We start from the raw sequence: 24,264 nt of genomic DNA on the forward strand, positions 1-24,264 counted from the left end.
AACTACCAATAATAAACTTACACTTAAAATTGAAAGCAAAGATTCATATAATCACAGTGTCAGATGCAAAAGTAATTTTGAAGTGATTACCAAAGAAAAATCAAAATTACAATTTCTCTCTACTCTAAAGACAAGGTTCCCCCTTTTTATTCATTATTAGTTCCTCTGAAGCACTTACATTTAAATAACAGAACGGTCACAAGGCAATACTTTTCGTAGCTATGTATGATCACTTTTAGTGGAGCTCAGAATATTTGATGACACCATTTGAAACAAATGCAGTGAGTCTACCGTAAAAAATAAACTCAGCCAAGTGAAACCAGAGGTACGAAGACCAGAAACCAAACGCTATTCCTAAAACAACGGAGAACTAAAGCGGCCTTCTCACGAGTGTTTAAAAGAGAAGTTTTCCTCTTCACTTTTACTTCAAGCATACCTCTTAATGAAGAAAGGAGTGTACATGCACAAGAAACTGAGTATATTTGAAACTTAGATTCTTACTTTTGATTTTCTTCTTCTTCTGATTCTTCATGCTGGTCAAATAACTCCCACTTAGAAGTCGTTACAGCTGAATGGAAGGAAAAGAGGATGTAATTCCATAAGGTGAATTAGCATTTTTTTCCAGCGCCGCAGTAGAAGCCAGCTTTAGAACTCAAAGTTTATATTACAGAAGTTTTTCTCAATCTATGTTTATTCTTTGAATAGCCAATTCTATGAGCTAAATCTCTTTTCTTTCCTCACACCTACACTATAATTTTGTTCACATTCAAGAATAACAAAAAATTTTGTCATCTTTATTCCTGTGCTGGATGGAAACATTTATTTCACTAGAACCCCAAAATATTAACAACTAAGCACTAGGACACAGGCCCCAGTAAGTGTGAAAGGCAGGTCCCAATTGCACCTAGTAAGCATTCAGAAAGGGTCAGAGCTTGGTTTCTCTGAAACTGATCTCTAGGTAGATTTCCAAACGGGCACAGCTTCCCATCTCCATTGCCTATTAAAATGCCTCCCCTAAAAAGTTCTCAGTGATTTCTCTGATTACTCTTCAAGCTTCCAAACTGAAAGATCTAAGAAAATTACCAGAGTAACACCAATCACAAGGAGAGCTCAAACTAGACATAAAGTATGGCAACACTGTGTCTTTAAGACTGAAACATCTCTTAAAACACAAAAGAAAAACACACACAAACATACAGATACTGGTGACTAATTTATCAATACTCTGTTTTGTTTGTTTGTTTTTGGTACTGGAGATGGAACCCAGGGGCATTCTACCTCCAAGCTCCACCCCCAGACCTTTTTTTTTTTTTTTATTCTTTGTTTTGAAATGAGGTCTCACTGAGTTGCAAAGGGCCTCCCTGAAGCTGAGGCTGGCCGTGAACTGCGATCCTCTGGTCTCAGCCTCCCGAATGCTGGGATTACAAACGTGCCCACCACGCCCAGTCTAGTACTCAATTCTTTTGAAGCTCAATATTTACTATAGTTTACTCACCCTGTGCCTCCAATTCAGATTCATCTACAGCTTCCCATTTTGACGGGGCAACTTTAAATATGGGCTCATTCTTCTTGGAGTCTTCAGTTGCATCCACTACTGCAGAAAGATGAACAATTAACACTACTTAGGGGATGACCCACGTTAACGAGCTTAAGGGTACTGACTAAATTACTGAGTATCAAAGTGAAACAAGGCCACTCATGACAAAATATTCACAGTTTCAAGAACACGGATTATTAATGACCTCAATTCTCTGCTCCTGGAGTCCAAATTTTAGATAGCAAAGAGAACACCTCCCCCCATACATGGGGACATAATCCAAGACCTCTAGTGGATGCCTAAAACCACAGGTAGTACCACATCTTTTCTTCTCTTCCTTCCTTCCTTCCCTTTCCTTTCTTTTCCTTTCCTTTCTTTTCTTTCCTTTTTTGCAGTACTGGGTATGGAACCCAGGGCATTCTACCTCTGAGCTACAACCCCAGCCCTACTTTTCTGAGTATCTGAGGCTGTCCATGAATATATGGTGATCCTCCTGTTTCAGACTCCCAAATGCTGGGATTACAAGCGTGTACCACCACGCCCGGCTCCCATAATTAAATTTAATGTTTAAAATCTGAACTTACAAGGCACACCATCCAAATCATCATCGAGATTTTTGATAGGAACTCCATCAAGATCATCAATGGGGGTAGCATCTATGGGAATCCCATCCACATCTTCGAGAGGGGCACCATCCAGCTCTTCCTCAATGGGAGCACCATCAAGATCATCTGGTACGTCCTGCGAACCGTGCACTACTATGTCATATTAAGTCATATTGCTACAATTCTAGTTTGTAATCCAACAGCAGCCAGCTTGGCTGGACACCCACACTCTCAGATACAAAGAAGGACAACAATAATACTTTATCATCTGGTCTATCCAAGAAGCAATAATTGGCACTTTTATTTATCTAGTATCTACCAAGTACTTATTGGTGCCAGGTACCATACTTATCGATGTTGGGCAAAACAAGGCCTACTGCCCCCACCATGGAAGCCTAGTAAGCATTTGTGTTATCATTTGTGTTATTTGGCTATTTGAGAAGTGCAGCAGGATATCAGATAATCACAACAACGTACATACAATTCCTGCAATAAAGAGATATGTCATCATTTGGAGTGTTTAATAAGGAAGTCTCACTTAAAGAGGTCAGAGAAGGGAACCTTCTGAAGTTACACTGAGACTGAGATCTGATGCTTTAGGTAAAGAGCAATTCCAAAAAGAGGGAGGAACATGCACAAAGGCCAAAGGCAGGAAAAATGACACACGTAAGAGACTGAGGCAAAACTCACACGGGTTGGAGCAGGGAAGCCAATTAGAAAGCTCTTGCAAGAGTGAAAAGTGAAGGCCTAACAGCCTGACTAGCAGAGATGAAAGACTCGGGAACTACTTAGGAGGGAAGAGGAAGGACAATGGGGACGAACAGAATCTGCTACCACTGTGCTACATCCTTTCCTTTAGTCACTGGACTGACACAGTTATATTAAACAAAAAGAAGTCATGCCATATACAGATGGTCCCCAACTTATGATGGCTTATAATTTTTCAAATTTGCAATAATGTAAAAGCAATAAACATTCAGTTGTTAATTATACTTCAAATTCCGAATTTTGGTATTTTCCTAAGCTAATGACATACAGTATGATATTCTGATGCTGGCAGGCCACTGGATCACATGAACAGACAACAGCTACTCTAGAGTGTACTGAGTTATCACTGTCTCTTGGATACTGGTACTCAATAAATCCCATGAGATATTCAGCACTTTTAAAAATAAGCTGTTACATCATTTTGCCCAACTACAGGCTAAATAAAGTATTCCAAGCATGTTTAAGGTGTAGGATAAGCTATGTCCATTAACTTCAGTGCATTAAATATATTTTTAACTTACAATTCGGTCAACTTAAAATGGGCTTACTGGGATCCCCACTGTAAGTTGAGGAATATCTGTATATTGCTTTCTTCTACTAAAATATAATAAATCTTTCCATGTCATAAAATAAAAAGTAAAAATAGCCATTTGTATTTACATAAGGATGCAACACAGAAAATTCCTGTTGTACGTAATTTTGACTCTTGGGCTCTGGCTATACTAGCAGTAAAAACCCATTAATTAGTGTTAAACAGTAGATATTTTTTCATAAAGAAATGCTACGCACATACCACACCAAAGCATTCACCTCACCCAAACAATTTCACAACCAATCAGATGAACAGAGTACCTACCTCTGTTTCCTTTTCCTCAATAATATTTACAAGTCCTAAGAAAATATTTTGTAATTTGATCAAGAATGGTTCTGGATAAATTGCCCAATCTTCCCATGCTCTGAAGCAGGTCATTACCCGTTGCTAAATAAGAAACAGACAATAAATTACTATTGTAGGTAATATGCCTGAAATTTCAGTTCCTAAGAATGACCACCAGGATTTGCTGGATTTCCTTTCCTTTTAAACTGACATTCTTCTTAAAACAAGGAACCATATATCTTTTTTTTTTTTTGGCAGTAACAGGGATAGAACCCAGGATCATTCTACCTTCGAGCTACACCCCCAGCCCTATTGTATTATTCTTTACTTTGAAAGACAGGCTCACTGAGTTGTGAAGGCCTCACTAAGGAGCTGCGGCTGTCTGTGAACCGCGATCCTCCGGTCTCAGCCTCCCGAATGCTGGGATTACAAGCATGCGCCACCACCCCAACTTGTAACATTTTAAAAATGAAGTTGTCTGAATCTCCTAATACGTATCTTTACAAGCTAAAAAGTATTCTTAAAGTTTTCTTTCCATTAAAGTATATTTATCTATTTAATTTTAAGTTCTTTTTTGGCTTTGACTTTTCTTAACATTGGTCTACAATTTAGTAACTGAACATACTTTCTATACATGAAAAACTAAAATGTATGTTTCCTAATCTAGCCAAACTAAATATACCATTACAAAACAGGCAGTCCTCTTAATGTGTTTTATGAGAAAAAGACTAATATTTAAAATATTTAAATACCATTTAAAACTAAAAATAAACACCTGGCAAAATAACACCCATTAATGTTTTAAAATTCCTTATTTTGATAATGAAGGTAAAAGACATCTTAAAACAATAATTTCTAAAATATCCAAGTTTTTAAGTTATGTTTTATGTTTGTCGCTAACTCTTAAATGCCCTCTTTCTCTATTTAGAACAGTCAAGTAATATACATACCTTAAAGTTTTCAGATTGTAAATGGCCTTGAATTGTACGATAGGTAGCATTGAGGTCTGAAAATATCTGACATAACTTTGTTTCAAAACTGAAATTCAAATAATACATTCTTTAAAATAGAATTTGCTTAAAACTTCACATCCTCTTCAACACTGATAGTCAATAAAATCTCTTGGACTTAAAATATTACAAATTAGTCTTTTGTAAATAAATTAACAAAATTAAAGAAATTCTAAAAAAAATCAATAACTAGATACTAAAAGTGTAAAACATAACTTTATAAACTGCTTTAACTCTTATTCTAAAATTTTTCTCCTATAAACTTCTCAACAGTGTTAAGTACTAGTTCTCTTTACGAGCAAGAAACTTTATATCTAGAATATGGCTGAGCCATCTAGTTCAAATTCTTTGTTTTATGAAAGAAGATTACAAAAGTTAAGCAATTTGTTAACAGAAAAAGAAAACAAAAACTAATAACAGAGTAGGACCCACTTCTAAATTTCCTTTCAGAGTCAATTCTTTTCCCTGAGCCTAATCCATCAAATAAACACAGAAGAGGAACTCTGGGGAACCAAAAAAGAGTTACAAATTAATTACAGTACAGCAGCAAAATTCCCTATTGCCTCAGAACACATCAACAATGAAAGAACCAACACAATGACGATCAGAAGAAAACGAAGATGCAACAGCCTTCCGAGTACTGGATTACAGGCTCGCGCCACCTGTCACTTACAGTTCTTAATTCCACCTATTTGTTGTATCAATAATTAAGGAACTGACATAAAATAAAGACTTTCCAAAACAATGATTTAGCTTTTAGTTGTTTAGCTCAATAAGTATATTTCTATAAAAATAAAATTCTACAAACCATGAATAAATTCAAATTAATTATTAGTGGGGGATGTTAACAAATGATTCTCTTATTCTTAACTCCTTACCCTGAAATATTTATTTCGTGAATATCCGCTTACATCATCATACTTACAATTTTCTATAATATGAAGCATTGGCAACTTTGGCTGAAGAGTTGTACAAAACATCAGAAACCAAATATAATCTGGCAATCTATAATGCCAAAAGATAACACAAAATGGATTAAAAATAAAAACCATTAGCCAGTAATATATCAAGAAAAATCTATTATCATTTCTTGGAACCAGGGGGATAAGGCTAATGCTTAGCTATAATTTAGTAATTACTAATTACATGTAATATAAAACTCATGATTTTTGGCAAGGCTAAAGTCTATTAACACATTTACATTTCAACTTGTTGATAACTTGTATGTCGATGAACACAAGTTTCCCAGGCAGAAGGAAAATAAGACAGCATGGGAAAGATAGTTCAAAGTTCTTCATGCAAAAAGTAAGCCAATTTCAGTCCAAAAAGAAGTCAACTACCATTTCCCATTTATTAAATCCTCAGGAAAAAAAATCATATCATTCCCATACCTTTTTAGGAAGAGGTGTCTTTAAGATGGACAACGACTCAGTAATGCAATCCACGATTTCTTCAGCAGCTTCAGCATTATTAAGACAGAAAACCATTGCATCTCCGATATCATTTTTCCTTGGAGTTAATCCTCGTAAGATTTCTTCTAATTTGTCCCTCTGTCTGATTTTAAAATTTTAATTTATAAATATTTTGATAAAAATTTCAGTTGTCATTATAGTCTTGTTCACAAACTAATCTTTTTTTTTTTCTTTTTTTTTTTTTTGGTGGTACTGGGGTTCCTGGAAGCCCTTCTACCTCTGGGCTATACTCCCAGACCTATTTTATTTTTGGAAACAGGGTCTCTTATGCCAGCACAGCTGGCTTCGAACTTGCACGATTCTCCTGTCTCCACCTCCCAAGCACGGGGATTACAAGCGTGTGCCACCATGCCCGGCCAAACTAATCTTTTTAAAACCTACTCAAAATAATTCTGAATTATTATCTTTTAAGCTTATGTATTAAGTAAATTTAAAGTTATGGGTATTTTTTCATGTCATCAAGAGTGTCCCCTTCCTAGAAGAACTTTTAGGTTCTTTATTCTCCTTCTTTTAAGGAATTTTATTAAGTTAGTAGTTGGGATTAGGACAGGCTTTTACTGTAAAATATAAAATCATAAATATCTTAGGCTTTGCAAGCTATATGGCCTCTCACTGTTACTCTACTATAGCACCAAAGGAGCTATAGACAACATGTAAAGAAACAGGCATGGTTGCATTCCAATAAAACTCTATTTACAAAAACAGGGGGTAAGCTGGACATGGTGGTACACTCCTGCAATCCCAACATTCGGGAGGCAGAGGCCAGAGGATTGCAATTGGCGGACAGCATCAGCTACTTAGCAAGGCCCTGCTCCTTCCTTCCTTCCTTCCTTCCTTCCTTCCTTCCTTCCTTCCTTCCTTCCTTCCTTCCTCCCTCCCTCCCTCCCTCCCTCCCTCCCTCCCTCCCTTCCTTCCTTCGTGGTACTGGGGGTTCCTGGGAGCCCTTCTACCTCCAGGCTACACTCCCAGACCTATTTTTTATATTTTTATTCGGAAACATGGTCTCTTAAGCCAGCTCAGCTGGCTTCAAACCTGCGTGATCCTCCTGTCTCCACCTCCCAACCGCGGGGATTACAAGCATGCACCAGCACGCCTGGCTCCCAGCCCTATTTTGTTTTTTATTTGGAAACAGAGTAAAACTATAAATTAAAGCAACTATTAAAGTGACTACAAAAAGGAAACATATCTTACTCTTCCTTAAGTGCTCCCTTTTTACTAGGTTCCTCTACAAAGGCTTCTGTTTCTTGTTCTTCTGACATTCCATGCAGGTATGGATTTAATGGCGGAGGCCTCCAAAAAGATCCATTTTTGAACATACGAAAATCTTCCGTCCGCCATTTTGTTGGGGAATCTCCCTAAAAAACATCCAGGAAGTTATTAGAAATGTCTAATATCTCAGAGTCAAAATTTAAAAAGCAATTAGTTCTACTTGCCTGCAGAATAGAATAAAGCTTCCACCTGTAGTAAACATGGGCTGGTGTCTGGTTTTCAAATAAGAACCTAAGCAAAAAGAAAAAAAAAATTTTATGAAAGGACTATCTTATATCATTTGCCTATTTAGTTCTAAATAAAACTGAAAGCAACCAATGCTTTCGCCCTGCCATTCACTACCTACCCTTCACTGCCAGGCCCATTGGTTTCAGTGACTAACTCGGAAGGCAGGCATCCTGCTGATTCTCAGGGGTATTTTTTCAGAACATTTACAGGTCAGATACTGTCAAGCAAAGGAGAAGTTTTTCTCCATGTAAGTTCCAAAGCAGTGGTGTTATACTGCTTGAGAGTTAAATTAGTGTTTTAGAAACTCAGCAACTCAGAAGATGAGCAATTTCCTTTCAAACTTGTTTGTTCAACTACAACAGAAAGTATTTTCTCCTAGAGAATGCTAAAACAATGCTATTTAACTTAAAAGGTGATGGAATACTGACTTAAGCACATTTTCATCTAATTATGTCCACAAAATTAATCCTGTACTATTAGAATTTCATTCTTGCACATATTATTTCAAAAAACAAGTTAAAGCTAATCTTAAACACTTGATGATAAAATATGGTACACATATACAATGGAATAGCATTAGACTAACAGGAAGGTAATTCTGGCATACAGCTACAATATGGATAAATCCTGAGGACTTTACAGTAAGTGAAATAAGACAGTCACAGAGAGATAAAAACACAATCCATTCATGAGATGATACCCAGCATAACCCAATTCAAAGACATAAAGTACAACAGTAGTACAATAGTAGTTGCCGGGGGCTAGGAGAATGAAGGGATAGGAAGTTATTGTTCATTGGATATGGGTTTCCAGTTTGGGAAAATGAAGTTCTGAAGACATGGCAGGAAGGGTCACACAAGAACGTGAATGCACGGAATGCCACTGAACTAGACACTTAAAAATGGTCACGATGGTAAACTGTATTATCACAATTCTTAAAAATGCATACCTGAACATTGGGTTGTTGATTTCTCTGTTCATAATCATAGCTTCAAACATTGGCCCTTCACGTACAACAAACTCTATCATCCGATGTATCAAGGCGAGCAAATTCCTACAACAACAACACAGTTAAAGAAAATGGATTCAGACCTACCACTATATAAAACTACTCTTGACCTAAGTTACTATAATTGTGCAGGAAAAGATTATTCTGCTGACTAATACAGAATTTAATACCAAAAAAAGTAACTTGGAGCATATGTTAATGCCTGGTGCATAAAGAGGGAGTGGGGGGTGTGGGAGGGGAAGGAAGGAGAGGGAAAGGGAGGGGAGGGGAGAGGAGGAGAGGAAAGAGAAGGAAAGGAAGGTGACGGAAGGGAAACCACAACACAGCCTCGTAGTAATAAAGATTTAATCTTCTAAATGTCACTTAATCTTATTTTCTAAATGTAAAACATTAAATCATAAATCACAGCTAACTGGAAAGCTGTAATATATAAAACCAGTAACTTAGAGCTTGTATATTGTAACCATTTAAAAATGTACACACTACCTTAGTATTAAAAGAAAATATTACTAATCCAAGCACTTTTGTAGTGGTACTGAAATGATATAAGCATGACTATAATTTATAAAAATGCAAAGTACTTGGCAAATTTAAGGCCTAAATTAATAAAAAATCCATCCAGTTCCTGTGCTTTTTTGGTACACATAATACTAGATGGAGTTTTTATTAAATCTGGCCTTTAATGAGGCAACATCCCTTTGGACCACACTTCAAACTAGTTGACAATTAATGACATACACGATTCAGCCTTTATATTAAGAATCAATGAAGAAGTTATACTGCAAAGCCTGTAGTGAACAGAGCCCTAATCTTCCCACAATATTCAAAAGCGGGAGGCACAGTGAGATGCCCTTCCCATTTTCTGTAACAATCACTCTCTAATATTTAAGCCAAAATAAACATAGATCAGTGATCTTTTTAGCAGAGTCATTTTATTGGTTGGGTTCACAGAGAGCCTTTATTTTTTAAAATCATTAGATAAAATCTCTAATAAAAGACTCCAAACACAATTTCAGACACTGATTATGGTGTTAAGCAAAACGAGTCAGCGTACTTATAAGCTGCTCTGGATTTCTCATTTCACCTGTCCTCCAGCACACAGAGTTAGCAAATAACGTAACTGGGAAAAGCAAAAGGATATTGGCTCTTGGAGTAAGGCACACACTAAATGACATCCTTAGCATTCTCAACTCAAATTAAGTTCATATAACTACTAGAATATAAATATAGTTACAGAACAAGACAGGTTTGGGATTTTTTTTCTCTATAATGCCCTGTTTCAGAGTACCTATATAGTAAAATAATCTATCTTACATTGATTATAATTATTTTCCCAGTTTTCAAACAAAACTACTTAAATGTACACTAAAATCTTTGCAAAGTATAAAAAATAATTTATTTCTAAAAGAGGTGAAAAAAATCACAAAGATTTAAGTCTTTACAAAGGGGGAAACTACATATTTAAAATTATCAATTCAACCTCAAATTGTTAAAACTAAAAACAAAAAACATCAATTAACTTTAAATTAAAAAATTTTCCCTTCACTACAAATATGAAGTGATATCTAAATGAGAATGTATTCTCAGCATCCACATATGTAATGACATTATTTTGAAGAAAGGGAGATAATATGATTCAGTTCCAAAAATCCTATGGGTATGAGCCAAGTTAAAGCTAAGGGAAATTTATGTATCCTAATAAAACCATTCACTACTAGGTGGACAAACACTATACATCCAGAAGTTATATAAAGTCAAAAGCAGCTTGACTTCAGGATTAAAGATAGATGAAAAATGGTTTAACAAATTTAATACCAAAGGATTCATTCTAATGGTGAGTCAAGATTTTTCAGCATTTAAATGTATATTCAAATATTTGTTTAGAAATAAGCTGAACCGCAAATAAAGCTAGTACTGAATATATGTTTTGGTTTTTTGTTTTTTGGTGGTACTGGGGTTCCTGGAAACCCTTCTACTTCCGGGCTACACTCCCAGACCTATTTTTGTACTTTTTTATTTGGAAACAGGGTCTCTTACGCCAGCACGGCTGGCTTCGAACCTGTGTGATCCTCCTGTCTCCGCCTCCCGAGTGCGGGGATGACAAGCGTGCCCACCGCGCCCGGCTGATTATATGTTTTAAACACTACAAAAACATTTTCCTATGAATGCTCCATCAGTGGGAAAAAAATAACTCACTCTAGTTTTAAACAGGCTTGTAACTGATCAAATCTATCTTTACAAAATTAAAGTTTAATATGTTTCATATAATTATTTAAAATCAAAATCTGACAATTGTTAACTTGAACTCAGGATAAAAGAATTCTAATTATACTTTCTCTGTGAATTATGTAATTTTTTATTAAAAAATGGTGACTTTCTATCAATAAAACAGTGTAGTACAAAAAGATGATATATTTTAAAGTGCATTATTTTATTTTAAAATGGCAATTATCTTATTCTGGGCAATCACAACAAAAAAACAAAAAACAAAAATTGTCTGTCAGTTATAATAAAACCACATTTATTGGAGTCGATCGTACCAATGTCTGGTCAAAAACTGTATACTTTCCCAATCCATCCCATGATGTTTTCCTGGTCCCCCGCTGCCGCAGACAGTTCAGCTGGTGTTGCTCACCAAGGCCAATGTCAAAGAGAATCTGGTTCTTTTGTGTTCATTTATTATTCAACCAGTGTTGTGTTCCTGTGTTTGGGAAAAGGCTTAGCTTGACTGAGCAAGAGCATACCTACAGCATGGTTTCTTCTGCATTAACAGTATATTGAAAAGAAAAGAGAGAAAGAAAAATAAAAGAATTCCAAATACCTTTGTTACATAAAAAAGTTTTCTAGTATTTCCAGAGTGTTCATAAAAATAAGAATTTCTTCTTACTAGCATTTAGGAAAAAATAAATAAAACTCTGCCTTCAGTAAGGAGAACTCAAACCAAGGTTGTATATTAAATTATAATTCAGAAACCAAGAAAGAAAGAAAAAAACAGATTAAGTGAAACAGTAACATTATGTGAAATTTAAGGTATGTTTTATTTAAAATACCTATTTTTCTGTAACAGTTCATTATTAGACCAACAACTCCAGATTCAAATCTATTCAATATGTCCTAACTACTAAAGCTATAAAAATTCCCTACACATTGATAACAATAAAAATGAAAAGATAGTGACATAAAATTGCAAAGTATATTCAAGTTAGTTAAATTTCATTTACTGCCCCAAAAAAGTACTGGGAAGGAACCATTGCTCAGTCAAGATAGTACCTTTTCCTCAACACCATTTTTTTTTAATTCAGAAGGGGATATTGTCTATATTTAGATCAGTAATAATAAAGAAAAACATGTACCTTTCTGTTGGGATAACCACTTTGACTATGGCTTGCGACAGAGTCTGTATATGAAGTCACATCAGATAATAAACATAGAATATGTGAGTATTGTTAACAAGTAACAAGCAAAAATATACATATGCATTGAAAATACTACACATCTAATCACAAGTTTTGCAGGCAATCACTGCATTTGAAGTAATTATACACTAAGCAATTACATAAATGCAAATGGATGTGTTCAGTGAACAATGAATGTTCACCAAAACAAAGAATCAGAACATTCCTGCCAGAATGCACGTCAATGCACTGAAATCGTACTACACTGCGGTTATCAGAGATTTTAATTTGTGAAATAATTAGCTGGTTGCCTCTGACCATACAGTTTGCTACTTTGTTCCCAAGCCTTTAAAACCAGCCCTGTCATTTTAAGTGTAACTAATTCATAACAGAACCAACAAATTCTTATAATTTGAAATTAAGTTGGTTTTAGGTTTAATAAAGAGAATACTCACCCTTTGCTTTTACTAGGTTAGCTAACTTTCTCTAAATACCACATATGCTCTCAAATATTCTAAAACCTCAGACCTTGAGAACTAAATCAGCTAGCTGCCATCCAAACAATTTAACTATTTAGGTGGTCTTTCTAGTTAAAGTCACTGAACCAGATAAAAACTATCACTTTCTCAGAACAAAGTGCATTTAGACACTGCACTTAAGCAAAGTCGGATACAACGCTGGACAAAGGTGAAAAATTAACAAGTGGTCAAAAAGGAATGGTAGCCACAAATAAAATATGACCTCATATTTCAATACAGGGTTTCCATGGGCTAAGGCAGGGAACACATCTATTTATTTCTTTAAGAGATGCCAAACAGAATTGCACACACATTTTCTATAAAATTGTTGAAAAGAAATACTACCACAGATTTAGTATTTATAAATTAGATGCGGCCCTATGTACATTTTTTAAATTACCTTCTCGAAATCCTCCTTGTTTTTAGGCGGCGGTAACATGGGAGCGTTGGGGTTTTTTAATCGCTCTCTAGGCTGCGCGTTAAAAGGCAGTCCGGATGGAGGTGGGGGAAGCGTATGTTCCATCATAGAAGGCGGAATGTATATTGGATGTGGAGGGATAGGTACAGCTTTACCCCAGCCTAACTTCATTTCAAAAGACATAATCATTTTTCCTATAACAGAGAAAAGAAAGGTCACTCTGCTGAGTCTCTAAAGAAAATAAAGTATTTCTGGTGATTTGAATTAAATTTCATTTTTAACCTCTCCATCTTGGGTCCAATTACTCACCAGACTTTTCAAAAATACTTTTCTGAACTAAAAAAAAAATAATCTAAATTACATAAATGAATAATAAAAACTTCCTCACCATTTAAATTTTTTAAAGCTCTTTCTGCATCTCTTCTGTTCATAAAGGCCACAAAGCCACAATTTCTCTCTCTTGCTCTTTCTTCATCAGTTCTAGGCCACATAATTTTCACACTAGCTAATGGTCCAAATCTTCCAAATTCTTGGCACAACATTTCTTCATTCATCTATTAAAAGGCATATGAGATTTTTGGTATACATAAAAAAGACAAAATTCTACAGAACAGAAAGAAAAGTAAATTTTTCAAAATGAAAAGCAACATATTAGTTAAAGTACTAGGACCTCTAGAGAGGTAGAATCTTGCCCTGGGTTTCATTAAAGATGCCAGGGTAGGGAGGCTGGGTGGTGGTACTAATCAAAAGCTTACTTAACTTCCTTCTTCCTGGTTTAACGTCCTATGATTTAAATAACCTGCTCTACACTGGTTTGTCTATGCATTTTTCAGGCAAAAGTGGTTATCACATTAAATTAAGGAGGAAGTATTTGTTGATGATAAAAGAGACCTAATCATCTTTTCTCTTCCCAACACCCAACTACGAGTGTAATCCCAGAGCAGGAAAAAAGGGGGAAAAGAGTGACTACATAAAAAGGTCAAAAATATCTGTAATTTTAAAAAACAATATTTAAGCATTAAAATGTTAAAAAAAAAGTACAAATACTAGTTTTTTATTAAAAGAAAAAAAAAAGCAAGTAATATATCAGAAGGGGACAGTCTCAAAAGACCCATCATTGGTCATGCCCTAACTTGGCCAAGAATAAAGTCAGCACCTACATAACATTCCCAATTCAGAGTAAAGGCCAATTACAAGAAGGAGACAAGCCCACAAGAATCTACAGCAAAACAACTGGAGTCAGAACAACAACTCCCAAATTCATAAAATAATTTTAGAGACTATCTAGTTCCATTAGACTTCCAATTTCAGAACCTTGATTTTATTGTTTTATTGACTGGCAAAGCAACTTTCTCCCAAAAGAATAAAGCATATGGGCCAACATTCATTTTACTTTACTAATACTACCTGCGGATTAATGTTTCCAAGGTATAAATTAGTAGTACTTGGATCTCCTACATCATGTGAGCCAGGTGCATAATCATCAAGAACTAGGGCAAAGAGAAAAGGCAAAATCATAACCTGCATAATACAAAGTTTAGATAATTTTTGATAAATTAAAAAAAGCAAAGAAACGATATTACCACCAGACGATCTATTTCTTCTTGAAGGCGCATCCACTTAAAGGAGAGAAATAGAAACCAATTCTTAGTTTTAGAATAATTACTTGTAAACATACGCACTAAAGCAAACGCTACTTACTGGAACGACGCTGGCCGTCCGAATCTGACTGTGGAGGCTCAAATCGGCTCAACCTGCCTTTTGTTTTATGTCTCTCATCACGCTCTTCTTGAATTCTGTTAAAATATTTACAATCACAAATAAGCCACACTTTGCTTTTTCACATTTAATAACAGTAGAACTTATCCAAGTGCCATCTTCAAATGACTCGAAATATCTGTAAGTACATACTTACAAAAGTAATTATAACCAGGATTAGAATCCCTATTTCTATCGCTCTAGCAATAGAAAACAAAGCCCACTTTTAAAGTGAAGAGAAAATTCAGCATTAAAAGCACCAATATTTGTTATTTCTAGTAAACTCTTGACTACCCTTTCCCCCTAGCCCAGTGAGTACACTGCTTCCACGGCAAACAGTACTCCAGCCATTAACTACACCAACGAAACTAAAACCATATGCTACAGCAAAGTTCATATGGAACTAAATGCTAATTCATTTTCAAACACACTATAAAATATCAATATAACATCTCACCCTCAGGGAGGCTAGTTACTGAGTTGGTGCACTACATCGTCACACATGCACCAGTAAGCATCAGCTCAACAAGCCCAAGTTAACTCTCCATACTACACAACTTACTGTTTCAATTCTTCTTTGAATAGTTCCAAATTGCTCTTTTTCTTTTCTTTCTCCCCTTTCTTCAGTGGCTATGAAGGATAAGGACAAATGAGAGTTCAAACAAAGAAAGTTTAAGCAAAACTAATGACTGAATACAATTTACGATTTTTCCCCTCTTTTCGGTACTAAGGATTGAAGCCAAGGGCATTCTACCCCTGAGCTATACTCCCAGCCCTTTCTTTCATATTTTGACACAAGGTCTAAGTTGCAGAGTCTGGTCTCAAACCTGCAAACCTCCTCTCTATACCACCCAAGTACTGAGATTACAGGTTGAATAATATCATTTTAAAATACATTCTAATTTGGTTAAAAACAAAGAATTCAGCTGAGTATGGTTACGCATACCTGTAATCCCTGTGCTTGGGAGGCTGAGACAGGATTGCAGTTTCAAGGCCAACCTCAGCAATATAGTGAGATGCTCATCAACCCAGTGAGACCCTGTTTCAAAATAAAAAATAAAATAGGGCTAGGAGTGGAGCTCAAAGGTAGAATGCCCTTGGATTCAATTCCTAGTACCACCAAAAATAAATAAATAAATAAATAAATAAATAAATAAATAAATAAGAAAAAAGGGCAAAAACAAAAAGAAACAGACTCTCCTGTCATCACAACATACTTCCTCTTCCTGCTCCCCAAATAACAACTAAACAGTAAAATAACAATCAGCAATCTTAAAGAATAAAGAAGATATTAACATTCCCCAAAAGACTATAATATACAAGCCAGAATATTCAAATTAACTATACTTACTTATTCATCAAATGTGACTTCAGATGGCATGACCCACATCTATGTACCATTTCTATAAAAAACCCTCTCAAAAGAATAAAAATGTTTATGCTCCTGAAAATATTTAAGAAGCAGTGTCACCAGTTCTGATACTAATTCCCCCATGTGTCCTGGGAAACACACACTACACAGTGTTAATAATTTAAATACCTCAGTTCAGATTGATTAAAAAGACAATGACTATTTTACATTTGCACCCTAAATAAAGGAAACTTCTGACTTGTAGTGTATGTAATATATGATTATAATTACAACAAATGTTCAGAAAAGAATATTACTTCCTGTCCAACTTTTATTAAATCTCTTCTCTATATAAATGACTGGGTTAGAAAGCACAAAAACTTAGCTAGGTGTGGTGGCAAATGCTTGTAATCCCAGTACTTGGGAGGCTACTTGGGAGGCTGAGACAGGAGGATCGCAGGTCCATGGCCAGCATCAGCAACTTGTGAGGCCCTCTGCAACTTAGACTCTGTTTCAAAATAAAGAATAAGCCAGTGATGGTGACGCATGCTTCTAATCCCCGCCCTTCGGAGGCTGAGACAGGAGGATCGCACAGGTTCGAAGCCAGCCTCAGCTACTTAGTGAGGCTCTCAGTAACTTTGTGAGACCCTGACACCAAATAAAATAAAAAATAGGTCTGGGAGTATAGCCTGGAGGTAGAAAGCCACTGGGTTCCACCCCCAGTACCACCAAATAAAATAAAATAAAGAATAAAAAATAGGACTGGGGTGTAGCTCAGAGGTAGAATGCTTCTAGGTTCAATCCCCAGAACCTCCCCCCCCAAAATGAAAGCATGAAAACTCAACAGCTACCCCCCAAAATTAAAAACAAAATTCCTGCTACAATGGTAGTACTCCAGATCACTGGCAATGTCATCTTTGAACAGTGTGGTTAGGTCAGTAAGACTTACAGGTTTTTTGGTTTCTATCACAAGAAGAGATGGCGGCCTTTCATTGGATGACTGATTTGGAGGGTTTTTTTGATCTGCAAATCTTGAAGATGGCTTATAGATTTTACCTCTTTTCTCATCTGTTTCGTGCTCTTCTGAAATTTAAGATACTAAGTTTCAAAGCTAATATCACTATTTTATTTTCTTTAGTGATTTTATTTAAAAGTAAACAAAAATTAGTAATAAGTTTTTATATTAATAGTTATACTGATTAAAATCTTTTTATTCCGGGTCTGGGGATGGAACCCAGAGGCATTCAACCTCGGAGCTACACCCCCTGCCCAATTTTTTATTCTTTATTTTGAAACAGGGTCTCACTGAGTTGCGGAGGGCCTCACTAAGTAGCTGAGGCTGTCCACAAACCGTGATCCTCTGGTCTCTGCCTCCCAAATGCTGGGATTACAAGCGTGCGCCACCACGCCCGGCTTGATGAACATGTATTTAAATTCAAATATTATCATGTCCTCAAAAATACTTAATGACTCTATAGTAAACCTATAAAATGTATTAAAAATTGTCCATAATACTCTGCTATCTTGAGACTTAAAAGTAGGAAATATTTTAATATCTGGCTTCAACATCTGACTTGACATTGGGCCTTTTATTTTACTAATTAATCTAACCACTAGAGGGTGCTGATAGAAATTGTGAAATTCAAAGCAATCAAATTCTTTCTATTTATTTGCCCATAATACTCACACTTACCTTTAGCTGCGTTAACAACACCTCCTCGCACAAACGTTTTCACTTTATTACCATCACTTCCTTCAAAAGCAGCAAGAAACTCCTCATAAATCTCAGCAGCTGCCTTTTCATCCTCCTAAATATACAACAAATAATAAGACTGTTACTGTATACAGGGCTAAATTCATCAAGAAATAATGTAGAAGCTTGTCCACTCCTAAGTAAAGCAGTTCTAGTAAATAATAATACCTAATTATTTTATTGGGGGGGCAGGTACTGGGAGTGGAACTCGGAGGCCTTCTGCCTCTGAGCTCTACCCCCGACCCTTTTTAGAAGCTGAGAGTCTTGCTAAGTTGCTGAGGCTGGTCTCCACCTGCAATCCTCCTGTCTCAGCCCCCAACTACTGGGAATACAGGCATGAGCCACTGCAACACACTCAGCTAGTTCTTAATAGAGATTAAATGCTAAATACCATTAGAACTAAAAGAGGCTTTGCTTTCTTATTAGCAATTGATAGAAACCAAAAAGACTACATGCAGGTTAACAAAATCAAAGGCCAAAATCTAAGACAACTGATATATTAATATTTATAGTTTTCAAAGCATGATTTAACTCAGTGAATATAAAAATACTTTTTCAAACCACAGAAGAGTATCAGAAGTGAAAATAGTGATGCCAACTCCTAACACACAGCCATTAAAAACTCAAAAGAATCTTGACATATTCAATTATATTCCAAAAGTTATCCCAGTACATATAAGTAAAAGGACCAACAGAACAGAAAATAAAGAAATAAATCCAATAGCACATGGGAATTTAGTATTCAGTAAGAGGAATATTTCCAATCAGTGGAGACATAGACTTTTCAAGAAATACCAGTTTAAGTGGATAACTATTTGAAAAAAGACAAAAATGAGGTCAACACTTCACACCACATACTCAAATAAAATGCAAATAAACCTCCATTCGTAAATGAAAATATACAAGTACTAGAAGAAAATATGGGGAAATCCCTTTATTAGTTGTGAGTGAGAAAAACTTGATTGGAAAGTCAGAAATCATAAGGAAAGACTGACAATCTGATAAGACAGTTTTTTTAAGGGGGAAAAACAGAAGAAAAATAAAAAGAATCCAACAAATTAGGGGATAAAAGTTGCAACTTATAGAAAAAGTTAATAACTTATAGAAAAAAATGGTTTAGATACAGGCAGCTTAAGGAAGTAAGAAAAAAAATGCTCAACTTTACTCATAAAAGAAAAGTTTAGAACACTGAAATACCCCCAACTTGCAAGGTGATATATTAGAGGTAATCTCTGATATAATATTAAGTTAAAAAAAGCAACATGGAAAAAAGCATTCCATATAGAGCTTGCTCTCATTCATCTAAGGGGAGTGGATACAATATATGTGCACACAAGCACACACATTTACTTCCACAAAAAGAGCAGACCAGAAAACAACCAAAACTGCTCTACTGATGGGAGGTGGTAGGCCAGAGGGGCAGGGTGAGGCACGACTCCTCTGAAGAGACCCCAGTTACAGACGGGACCGGCTGGAGCTGAGAAGAGCCTGGGGTCAGAAATCCCCAGGAAGCACTGCTGCAGCAATGAGCTCACTGCTCCTTCAGACACAGTCATTTCCAAGAATTCAAAAGACGCTTAAATATTACCTTTTTCTTTAATTCCTCTTGTTCCTTCTTACTTAAAGTTCGCTTAGCTGTACTCATTTTTCCAATGCTGAATGCTTTAAGTTTGTTTTCTAGAACAGGCTATGAAAAGAAATAAAAAATATGTCTTTACATAAACATTCCTAATGCTATCCGTAAATTTAATATACCTCAACAATAACCAAGTCTTGGTAATACTGTTTAAAAAAATGTCTCTGTAAAGAAAAGCTGGGGTTACACTAAGAATCTCAGGTACCTGCCTCGGGCTTGACTCTGATAAAAGTTCCTATTCATTAAAGAATGGTTTTATGGGCTAGCGTAAGATCAATAACAAATGCCTCCCTCCCTTTAAGGTAAAAATAAAACAGAGACAGACACCATGCCTTAGGACAAGAATAAAATCATCTAGGGGGAGAGAACATGCAATTTGGGGGGCAAAAGCAGTAATGATAGGAAACAGACTCTCAAATATAAAGGGGGGAGGCATAGATTTCTATGCTCCAGGACTCTACCATCTATAACCCCCATCTCGGGTACTAGAAACTACATCCAAATCTCTTATAATTGAGTTAATTACATAATTCTTCATCAACAGTACTGATATTTATGAACATACTAATTTCATTTTCTTTGCTGAAAATGTGTCACCTACAGTATTTTGAGTTTCATCTCAAGTAAAGATGCATCAAATAATTTTGAATACACAGTAAGCATGTCTAACCTCAAAGTCCAAAATGTGAAGCTTTTTGAATACCAACATGACATTACAAGTGGAAAATCTGACTTGACCTGTGACAAGTCATGGTCAAATTGCAGGTACTAAAAACACTGCATAAAATTACCTTCAGGCTCTTGTGTGTGTGTGTGTGTGTGTGTGTGTGTGTGTGTGTGTGTATGATGATTATAAAACATACACTAATTTCTTACTTAGACTTAGGTCCCATTCCCAAAATTATACACTTACACACATGCACGCACGCACGCACACAAGCAAGCAAATATTCCAACATTCAAAAAACTTCAGATCAAGGATACTCTATATAAGAAGAGTATTTTAATTAAGTCTTTATTTATATAACTTAGAAGCAATTTCTATCTGAAATAATCCTAAATTGTCTGCAGATATGCAGCTGTTAAATTAGTTACTCATTTGATTCATAAACTTAAGAGGTAGAATTGCTTATTAAATACAACCTAAAATATCAAAATCTAAAGTTGACAGCACCCCTTAAAATGAGAAAGTAACAAACTACAAAATTAGACTTTTATCGATTCACTGGTTATTAAATAGGTTTGCCCTTGAGAGATGACAAATGGAAGAATATGACTGGCACAAACTATTTTAAAGTTGTGTTAAAATTCCTGAGAAAAACAAAGCACTTTACAAGCTGAAAGTCAATCCTGGATTTCAGAAACAGATTCAAAGTAATGTTTTCCTCAAAATGGAAAGAAAAATGCTTTGCTATTATTCATTGTCTTTGAAGTCAACCTCAAATTTTAAATAAGTGCCAAAATTACACATAAATTCAATGAAACCATAACTTTACAAAACAAAATTTCTGTGCTTTAAGTTTTATTTATCTCTCAAAGAGCTAGATTTAGACACCCAAGAGAGAAATGGCTAAGGAAATCATAAAATGTTTATTTAAGTCATCCATTAAAGTTAATAGCTTATGGAGTTTTTGATGAAATGAAAAAATATTAAAGCTGAAAACAAGATTATTTTTAAAATTTGTTTCTATAGAATGAATCTTGGAAAAGTAAATATAATTTTTGCTTAGAAATAGCAAGCAAAAAAATTAGTATGTGTTATCAATGGTGAAGACTGGCTGATGATGACTCTCTTCTTTATGATTATTATATTTTCCAAATTTAGTCACAAGAGAAAATTACTCAAAATAGGTAAAATTCTGAAAGAGGCCAAGAGCACTCTGCAGATTCGGAAGGAAGAAGCTGCTGTCTTCCCGACTGCCCCGGGCACCACCTGCCACAGTAAGCAGCACCTACTCACGTGCTTCCCAGGGCAAAGCTAACAGCTCTCCAAGAGCAAAGACGGTGCCTTAAGTCATCGGTACTTCCAGTGGCTGGTATTTATTTGGCACTTGGTTCAGAAAGTAAGGGAGGAAAAATAAATCTGACAATAACCACTTTATAATCAAAATGCTCCTGTTTTTTTTTAAGTAACTTCAAATAAAACATATCTCATTTATTAGCTAGAAAACATTTGCTTACATGAACCTGCATTCATCATGAATAAATAATGGTATTTTCAAATACTATAAAATGAAATGTGCAAAACCCAACTATTCCACCACCAAATTCAATCAAGAATAGATTAAAATTGCTAACTATCCCTTCTTATCTACCAATACTCACTCTTGAGAGATTCTGATGAGGAGAATCACAAAGGCTTTCACGGGCACTGTCGTTCCTGTAATTATGTTTTCTTGGACTCTTAGGTCGTGTTCGACTTGGCATATCACTATCTGAGGGTCCAGATGCATCCATCTTCAGGAAAAGTTTAAAAAAAAAAAAGAGACAGAGATTTAAAAAATCACATACACAGAACTGAAAATTAGAAATAATCCAAGTATCCAAGTACTGATAAGTTTCATTACTAGATACTATCAAAACCCACATTTCTTAATATTACCACTGTTTTTACCAGTAAAATCCTTAAGAATGGGGGGAGGTTTTCAATAATTGTAACTTCCACTTACAGCTCAAATGTTATACAGGATAATGGTTGTTATTCTTGAAGTAACAGGTTATTTCCAGCATTTTCAAGAAAATGTCTCCCAAATACCCAAAATGTCTGATTAACAATAGCTTATGTGTCAGTCTTTCTTTCATTTCTATTTGAAGAAATATTATCTTTTATACTTACATGTGAATCTGAAGATCCAGATGAATGAACATCTGATGATCTGGTCTATAAGTATTAAAAATAAAAGTCAATAGTTAAAGATTTAAAAAATGTCTTATTAAACTAACACTGTTTTTCATGTTATATAGACTTAATCTTCACTATATCAATTTTTTCCCAGCTAAAGAAAAGAAACAAGGCCGGGCATGGTGGCGCACGCTTGTAATCCCCACGCTTGGGAGGCAGAGACAGGAGGATCGTGCAGGTTCGAAGCCAGCTGTGCTGGCTTAAGAGACCCTGTTTCAAAAATATAAAATAGGTCTGGGAGTGTAGCCCGGAGGTAGAAGGGCTTCCAGGAACCCCAGTACCACCAAAAAAAAAAAAAGAAAAGAAAAGAAAAAAAGAAACCTAAACAAGGGGAATCTTTGAATTATGAAAAGGTTGTGATTCAAAATAAATGTGCAAGTCAATTATTTAAATTCACAACACTTACTTCAAAATACATACTATATGGAGGATATTTGAGGTATAGTTAAGCTCTTATAAACTGGGAACCTAACCACTACTTTTACAAAGAATTTTGTGCAAAATCCCACTTTAAGTTGTACTGAAAATTGTTGTACTGAAAACTTTTATGCCACAACACCGCCCAAGCAGCAACTTCTTGGTACCCAGCAAAGAAACCTCCCTTCCTTTCTCCAACCACTCAAAGTCACATAAACAAGTGGACTTTAACGGCAAGAAAACCCACATAAAACTTTGCTGTCTAATAAAAGGTACAAATTCTACTGCAAAAAAAAAAAAATAGTTCAAGAAAAGAAAAATAGTACTATCAAATCCCCAACAGGACACCATTTGCAACTTGTCTTAAGAGAGTTCCTCCTAGAGGCCGGGGCGTGGTGGCACACACTTGTAATCCCCGCACTTGAGAGGCAGAAACAGGAGGATGATGCTGGTTTGGAGCCAGCCGTGCTGGCTTAAGAGACCCTGTTTCCAAATAAAAAAATAGGTCTGGGAGTGTAGCCTGGAGGTAGAAGGGCTTCCAGGAACCCCAGTACCACCAAAAAAAAAAAAAAAAAAAAAAAAGAAAGAAAGAAAAGAAAAAGAAAAGAAAAGAAAAGAGAGAGTTCCTCCTAACTCAGCATGCTACAGGCTGACTCATGGTGCCATTGTGCCAACAGGGTTGAGTTTACAAATAATGACACTTTCCAACAATGCCAACCATTAAAATTTCATCTTGTCTTTTGATTTGAATCTTAGATTACAAGAATTTGCCCCCCTCCACTGTACATCCATCTAGGGACAAAGAAGCCAAGCTGCAAAAACTACCCTAAAGTTTTTATGTGGAGACTCAGTTTAACTTTACCACTGAGCAGTTATTTTTGAATGTATTGTGTAGTGAGATTTTACTTAAGTGTTATTGAGATCACAAATACCTCACCTGACCCTAGTTCCCAGTTTAGATTCAAAATAAAATGTGCAAGACACTAAATTTTTTTTTAGAGAAAAGCAAACCTTTGTTATGTTTTAGAAAAGAAAAGAGGAAATATAGGGAAAGTCATACGGCTCATACTGTATTGCCTTATTTACCCCAATCCAACATAAGACTAAAAACAGCTGGTCAGATTTTCACTGTCTCAATTTACTCCTGTGAAGTCCACTGCACCCATACACTGAGATACCACAGATCTTCATTCTTTGTCTTTTTTCTGTCCTTAACTTTTACTGTACCCCTCCACCCCTTTCATTTTCTTCTCCCAGCTAACAGTCAAGATGGTATAGAAGACACTCTTTTACATTTAAATTTAATTCTGTGAAACACACTTTGAAACATAACTTGAAACA

The 24,264-nt window shown here is 35.6% G+C and overlaps 1 protein-coding gene across 4 annotated transcripts in view; it reads right to left on the bottom strand.

Annotated features, from left to right (window-relative positions):
- The window catches only part of U2SURP (U2 snRNP associated SURP domain containing), a gene marked incomplete at both ends in the record, with an annotated part of 45,340 nt that overhangs the window by 14,185 nt on the left and 6,891 nt on the right, over window positions 1–24,264 (bottom strand). Inside the window, 22 exons of one of the 4 annotated variants that reach the window (XM_080696902.1) lie at window positions 502–568; window positions 1,496–1,591; window positions 2,122–2,278; window positions 3,767–3,889; window positions 4,738–4,825; window positions 5,723–5,802; window positions 6,189–6,351; window positions 7,461–7,624; window positions 7,703–7,769; window positions 8,716–8,820; window positions 12,129–12,172; window positions 13,089–13,300; window positions 13,495–13,660; window positions 14,514–14,596; window positions 14,693–14,725; window positions 14,808–14,902; window positions 15,427–15,494; window positions 17,165–17,298; window positions 17,909–18,023; window positions 19,557–19,655; window positions 21,930–22,061; window positions 22,441–22,485. In XM_080696902.1, coding sequence (XP_080553028.1) covers window positions 502–568; window positions 1,496–1,591; window positions 2,122–2,278; window positions 3,767–3,889; window positions 4,738–4,825; window positions 5,723–5,802; window positions 6,189–6,351; window positions 7,461–7,624; window positions 7,703–7,769; window positions 8,716–8,820; window positions 12,129–12,172; window positions 13,089–13,300; window positions 13,495–13,660; window positions 14,514–14,596; window positions 14,693–14,725; window positions 14,808–14,902; window positions 15,427–15,494; window positions 17,165–17,298; window positions 17,909–18,023; window positions 19,557–19,655; window positions 21,930–22,061; window positions 22,441–22,485 — 2,336 coding nt within the window. Of the gene's footprint in view, window positions 1–501; window positions 569–1,495; window positions 1,592–2,121; window positions 2,279–3,766; window positions 3,890–4,737; window positions 4,826–5,722; window positions 5,803–6,188; window positions 6,352–7,460; window positions 7,625–7,702; window positions 7,770–8,715; window positions 8,821–12,128; window positions 12,173–13,088; window positions 13,301–13,494; window positions 13,661–14,513; window positions 14,597–14,689; window positions 14,726–14,807; window positions 14,903–15,426; window positions 15,495–17,164; window positions 17,299–17,908; window positions 18,024–19,556; window positions 19,656–21,929; window positions 22,062–22,440; window positions 22,486–24,264 lie in introns of all 4 variants that reach the window. The other 3 variants (XM_080696901.1, XM_080696904.1, XM_080696903.1) reach the window with 3 other exon arrangements.

The sequence above is a fragment of the Muscardinus avellanarius genome (genome assembly GCF_963383645.1).
Source record: "Muscardinus avellanarius genome assembly, chromosome: 5".
Classification (NCBI taxonomy): Eukaryota; Metazoa; Chordata; class Mammalia; order Rodentia; family Gliridae; genus Muscardinus; species Muscardinus avellanarius.